The following is a 6,093-nucleotide window of genomic DNA, read 5'->3' on the forward strand; positions in this document are numbered from 1 at the left end:
GGGCACACGATGGAGCAGCGCCTCCACCTGTCGTGTACTCCGGAATGGTATATCGCCGGACGGCAGTACTCGTGATACCGGCGTATACCGCAGCGGAAGTACCCGCTGCCGGGTGTCGTCGCTCGGAGCACCGAGGCAAGACTGGATCCAAGCGCTTGCGCCGGAGGGGCTTTTATACCCCTGGAGCCTGGGCGCGCGGGTAGAAACGGCGGGGCAGGGGCGGCGTTGCCGCCTCCTTGTCGCTATGGTAACCGCGGCTCTATCGTGTTCTCTCTTGCTCGCGGTATGCGTGGAATGCGAGGTATGCGGCTACTTCCGGCCGCGCCTCCCCGGCTACCTCCGTTACACCCCCCCTCCTTTCGGAGAGCGAAATTCCCGGTTTTTCGCTCTTCGAAATTTTAATGCTATTTCTTACTTACGGTTTTACGGCAACTGTCTCTTTGACCAGTGTCGGACCGTCCCGGTCTCCGGAACGAGGCAGAGGGCGTATTTTATTTTGCCGATCCGGGTGCGCCAGCGTTTCACGCCGACGGGCACCCGGATCAGGCATCCATCCACCTGCACATCCCTCTCCTCCCGGGGGGGCGGTCTAATACAGAAGGGATCGCGGGGCATCCGCGGCAATGTCCCTCCCCCCCCGGAGGAGACGGGGCTGGATCGGGCATCCCTAATGGCCGGTGCGAGCCCAGGGGTGGTGTCGGCCGGTGCGTGGATCATCCTCGGAATCCGGGGATGAGCGGTCGGTCGGGCGGTCTCGATCTCCGCCGGTCTCGGGGCGGCGGCCCCCGCTGCGGAGACGGAGCTCCCTCTTGCCCCCGGGGCTCTTTTCAAAATAATCGTATGCGGTGCCATCACCTCGATTAATCGTACTGTAGGTCCAGTGGCCCGGGAGGAGGAGGAGGAGGAAACGGTGTTGACCCTCGGCGGATCCTCCTCTTCGCTAAGCTCGACCGCCGGGATGTCTTCTGGAGGTCGTCGCGGTCCCGCCACTCCGCGGCGGAGCATCTCGGGGTTGTTTCGGATGCGGCGCGAGATCACCGTCCTCCAAAATCGTTCCGCGTCAGTTGTCGTTGCTTTGCTGCCCGGTGGTCGGTTCGGTGTCACCCCCAATAGCGGCGGTTTAGCGGGTGGCGCCGTCACCCTCGGGTGCGTCGGAATCCTTTCCGTCGGATCCGTCATAGCGGAAGCTCGGAATCAAACTAAATTTTCCGCGTTCGGCTCGCGAGCTTTTATAGGGAGCGCTCGCGTGGGTGGAGAGGAGAGGCAGTGTGGCCAATGGTGAAAAACAAAATTCCGGAAGTAGTTTGCGGAAGTAGTTTGAGCGAAATACAAGCCCGGCAGTAGTTTAAGCGAAATACAGGCCCGTCAGTGACTTGTCGCTTTCAGGTCGCGTATGTGTACGCGCAGTACGGCATTCTTGCCGTTGGTGGTTTTCAGATCGAATATTACAGGCGATCGCACCCGGTGAACAACGAAAGGACCCTCGTATTTAGCCGCGAGTTTTGCGTTGAAAGCATCCGCTTTACTTGACAATTCATGCGTGCGCTTCCAAACTTCTTCCCCGATTCGGGGCCTCCAATCGCGGCGCCGGAGATTATAGTGGTGTTGCCGCTGAAAACTCTGCGCCAATTTTACTTTCGCGAGTTCCAACGCTTCCCGGATCTGTTTTATTCGCGTCTCGGAATCTTCCTTCTCTGCATTTACAGACGTTTGGCCTACACTCCCGGACGGTCGCAATTCTCGGCCGAAATTCAAGTAAGCTGGCGTATACCCCGTCGATTCGCAGTGCGCGGTGTACGCATGGGCTATCTCCGGGATGAATCTATCCCATTTTTTCTGCGACTTTTCGATAGTTTGCGCAATCATGGTTTTTATGACCTTATTCGCTCTTTCAACCGGATTGCATTGCGGTGTGTACGGTGGCGTCAAACGGTGCGTGATCTGGTATTTATTGAGCAGGCTTTCGACATCGGTTGAAATAAACTGTCGGCCGTTATCGGTAATTAGAGTTTGCGGACAACCGTGCCGTAACAAAACTCTCTCGGAGGGCCTTCGCTACCGCGCTTCCCGTGGCTTTTCTCAGCGGTTGTAGTTCGATCCATTTAGTCAGTTTGTCTTGGAAGACCAGGAGCCACGTATTTAAATTTTCCGATCTCGGAAGTGGTCCGACCAAATCGGCGGCTACGATCTCCCAAGGTTCCTTCACGTCGAGCGCATGTAATGTTCCGGGCGGTTTACGCTGTTCGGCTTTAAATCGTTGGCAATTATTACAATTGCGCACATACTGTGCTGCCTCCCGAAACATTCCAGGCCAATAGTAAGTTTTCGCCAGGCGAACGATGGTCTTCGCGATGCCCAAGTGCCCTGCCGGTGGATCGTCGTGGTTTTCACGTAAAATTCTGGTCTTCTGGTCGCCGGGAATGCAGGTCTTCCACTGTTGCGCTTCGGGAGTCTCGTTGTAGTCGAGCGTATGTAGAATATGCCGGTGGAGCTGGCCATTCTCTATACGGTAGTCCGGATTTAATTCAGGATGGTCTTCTACTTCTTGGTACTTCCGGCTGTACCAATCGGATGTCGGAACTCCCGCCGCACAGATTTCAAGTGGCTGTCTGGACAGCGTGTCGGCGAGCAGATTATCGGAGCCTCTTCGGTACTGGATCTCAAAGTCATACTGCCCCAGTTCGAGTGCCCAACTGGCCAGTCGGCCGGTAGGACTTTCTATGGAATTTAGCCATTTTAGGGAGTGGTGGTCGGCCAGGACGAGGAAGTGATACCCTTCCAGATAGTCACGGAATTTCCAGATGCCCCACTTGATTGCAAGGCATTCTAGCTCGGTTGCCGAGTAATTTTTCTCGGCACTGGTGAGTGTTCGGCTGGCATATCCGATCACCCTTTCGGATCCGTGTATCTGTTGGGTAAGTGCGGCGCCTAGCCCTTCTTGGCTGGCATCGGTCTGGAGAACGAATGTCTGGCTCCAATCTGGACAGGATAATATCGGAGCATTCGTTAATAACTTCTTTACTTCATCAAACGCTGCTTGTTGAGTTTCCGACCACTCCCATTTCGCTCGCTTGCGCAGGAGACGGTGTAACGGGGCAGCGACACTGGATACGTCTTTCAGGAAGCGTCGGTACCAAGAGATAAGTCCCATGAAGCGCTGGATCTCTTTGGCATTTCTGGGCGGCGCGAGTTTTACTACGGCGGCGGTCTTGTCTGGATCGGCGTGCAAACCATTGTGATCGACTATGTGACCGAGATACTTTAACTTCTGCCGTGCGAATTGGCACTTTTCTGGATTCGGTTTCAATTTGGCGTTTCTCAGTCGCTCAAACACAATTTTTAGGGTGTCCAAGTGCTCGTCAAACGTCTTCGAGATGATGACGATGTCATCCAAATACGCGAAGGCGTTCGGGAGCAACTCCGGTGTGATTACCTGGTCGAGCAATCTCTGGAATGTAGCAGGTGCAGAATGTAAGCCAAAAGGCATTACATTGAATTCAAATAAGCCCTTTCCCGCGACGGTAAAGGCGGTCAAAGGCTTACTTTCTGGTGTCAGGGGCACCTGCCAGTACCCGTTCTTTAAATCAATGGTCGACAGGTATTTTGCTCCTCTGAGCTTATCCAACGTCGCGTTGATTTGCGGCAATTGGTAAGCGTCTTTACAGGTCACTTTGTTTAATTTCCGGTAATCAATACATAGGCGCGGTCGGCCGTCCTTCTTTTGCACAACCACGATGGGAGAGCTCCAGGGACTGGTCGAGGGTTTTATGACTCCCTCGATGAGCATCTTCTCAACTTCTTGTTCGATGATGCTCTGCATCGCTGGATTTCGAGGCCTATATCGTTGTTTAATAGGTACTGGATTTTCCAGCCTTATTTCGTGCTGGATAAGGGGGGTGTTCCCTTTAATGTCCCTGAAACTTTCCATCTCAATCTTCAGGAAGTCGAGCTTGGTTTTCTCTATTTTCCTTAGGTGCGTGAGTCCGCCTGGATTTTCCACGGAGCTGACATCCGTTCTGGTCCCTGCGTTATGGATCCCTTGACCGGTGAAGGTGATCTTGATCCCTAATTTGTTCAGGGCATCCATGCCCAGCAGGATATCGTGAGTCAGGTTTTCCATTACTAGGAGTGTCTGTTCCGTGGAAATGCCCTTTATGTCGAAATTTCCGGTTAGTTTATTATGCAGAGCGCTCTCGGTACCGTCGGCCAGAACTGCGATGCGGTTTTCTCTTTTCTGGCGCCATCCGGCTTGGCGACAGATTCTAGCCGTCTCCTCGCTACAGTATGAGTTTACCGAGCCGGTGTCAATGAGCGCGGTGCATTTATACGTGCCGATCTTTACGGTCACGAACGGTCGGTTTTCCGCGGATGTTCTTAGTTTTGTACGGGCCGGTCTCGACTTCCTGAGTCGCCGGCCCCCTTGTCGTTTCCCGGCTTCTGGCACGGGCACTCCTTCGTCAACTTCCCGTCGGTGCCACAGTAGGAACAAAATTTCTTCGCCGGGTTTTTACATCGGAACCGGTCGTGGCCCCTTTGCTTGCACTTCCAGCAGCAAGTCTTACGATCGTACGCGGTGGCTAGCGATGTTCGCTGCTGGGGTGCACTCCTTTTGATTTCCGGTTTCCCTCTGGCCTTCTCGTTCTCGAGCTGTCTTTTGGTTTCTTCCAATTCTTCGATCTTCTGGATCAGTTCGGTCACGGTCTGCACGGTTGTCCTGGGAATGTACATTCGGTATTCAGCTCGTGAGTTGTAATAAATCATGTCGAGCTGCTGGTCCGGAGTGTAGTCCCCTCGGCGGCGCATAAGAGTCATGATGGCGGTTGTAAATGCTCGAATCTTTTCGTTAGCGCCTTGTTTTCGGTCGTTTATCTGTCGATCCAACTGTCGTAACTCGCCTGGAGACAAATAGTAGCTTCTTAAGCCGGCTTTCAAATTTTTCAGGGTAGTGCATTCCGACTGGAAGTTTCGGAACCACAATTGCGCCTCGCCTCGAAGCAGTTCCGGGAAGCCTTTCAATAATTGCTCGTCCGTTAGAGCGTAGGCCCGTTGTAATTCTTCGATTCGTTCCAGGAACGTATACAGGTCACGCCCATCGAAGTGACAATTCCACTTCCTCATCTGGTCGAGGATCTTTGTTTCGTCGGGTCTGGTTTGATCCCTCGTTGGCGTAGAATGTCGTATTTGTCTTAGTTGATCCAGCTCGACTTGCAATCTTTGTGCTTGTCTGAGTTGGTCTAGCTCAGCCTGCATTCTCTCCATATCGCGGGTCCGGTCAGCTTCCTCGTTATACCCCGGAGCGTCTTCAGGTTTCTCCTGGTATTCCTCCGGGTGCGATCGTATGTATGCCACCAATCTCTGCCGTAAGGTGGCCAAATGTCCCTCGGAATCGATTCCTTTCTCGATCAACTCGAGCTGTACCCTGTCCTTTGATAGGGCGTATACCCAGGACACTCGCGGAGTGGTCGCCATTATGCCTATCGGGGGAGGGACTTCTAATCGTGTTCTCTAAACGGTATTCGTACGCGGGGTTACGGATTCTGTTCAACTGTGCCGGACTTATCTTCCCTCCAAGCGATCTGTTTTTACTTCTCCCTTTATGGAAGCTCTAATAATTTTCCCACACAGCAGGTCCCTGTTCGGGCGCCATGTAACGCTCCCCCTTTCCGGTTTCCGGACAGGACTCCGGCAGGAATTCTTACTCAGGATATAAGAATTCCCGTTAATCAGACGCGCGGTTCTGACTACGGTCGAAAGAGTTCGCGTTTCGGTTTCGGTGTCTGACGTGCTGTGTGTCGGTCAAAGAAGTGAATCCTCCGTTCCTCCTATTGCCGAATATGCTCAGCTCCAGGGCCGTCGGGAGGAAAGGAGGCAAAGTAGATCTTAATTCGCAAATAGAGTCAATCGCTTGGAAGGGATCGGAAATAAGTCGTACAGGTTTTTTCGGTATAACAATAGGAAAGGTTTATTCAACGGATATAATACATAGGATCGAGGATATCATAATGGGTCCGCCCTGTGATTAAATACAGAAAGAAAGAAGACGGATTAATAGGTACAATGGTTACGCCCTGTGTCAAAATATAAAAGAAAAGG

At 53.0% G+C, this 6,093-nt stretch overlaps 1 protein-coding gene across 1 annotated transcript; it reads right to left on the reverse strand.

Moving 5' to 3' along the window:
* Positions 1-423: 423 nt before the first annotated feature.
* On the reverse strand, positions 424-1,179 carry LOC105571162. Its single transcript, XM_012028637.1, has one exon. It carries the CDS (start codon positions 1,177-1,179, stop codon positions 424-426), a length of 756 nt encoding a protein of 251 aa, XP_011884027.1.
* Between the last annotated feature and the right edge of the window lie 4,914 nt (positions 1,180-6,093).

This window comes from Vollenhovia emeryi, unplaced genomic scaffold, assembly GCF_000949405.1.
Source record: "Vollenhovia emeryi isolate VEMERY1.0 unplaced genomic scaffold, V.emery_V1.0 DF941100.1, whole genome shotgun sequence".
Lineage (NCBI taxonomy): Eukaryota > Metazoa > Arthropoda > Insecta > Hymenoptera > Formicidae > Vollenhovia > Vollenhovia emeryi.

What these genes read in the sequence shown, in the direction of transcription:
- LOC105571162 (XM_012028637.1), bottom strand. Translation starts at nt 1,179, where the DNA reads ATGACGGATCCGACGGAAAGGATTCCGACGCACCCGAGGGTGACGGCG.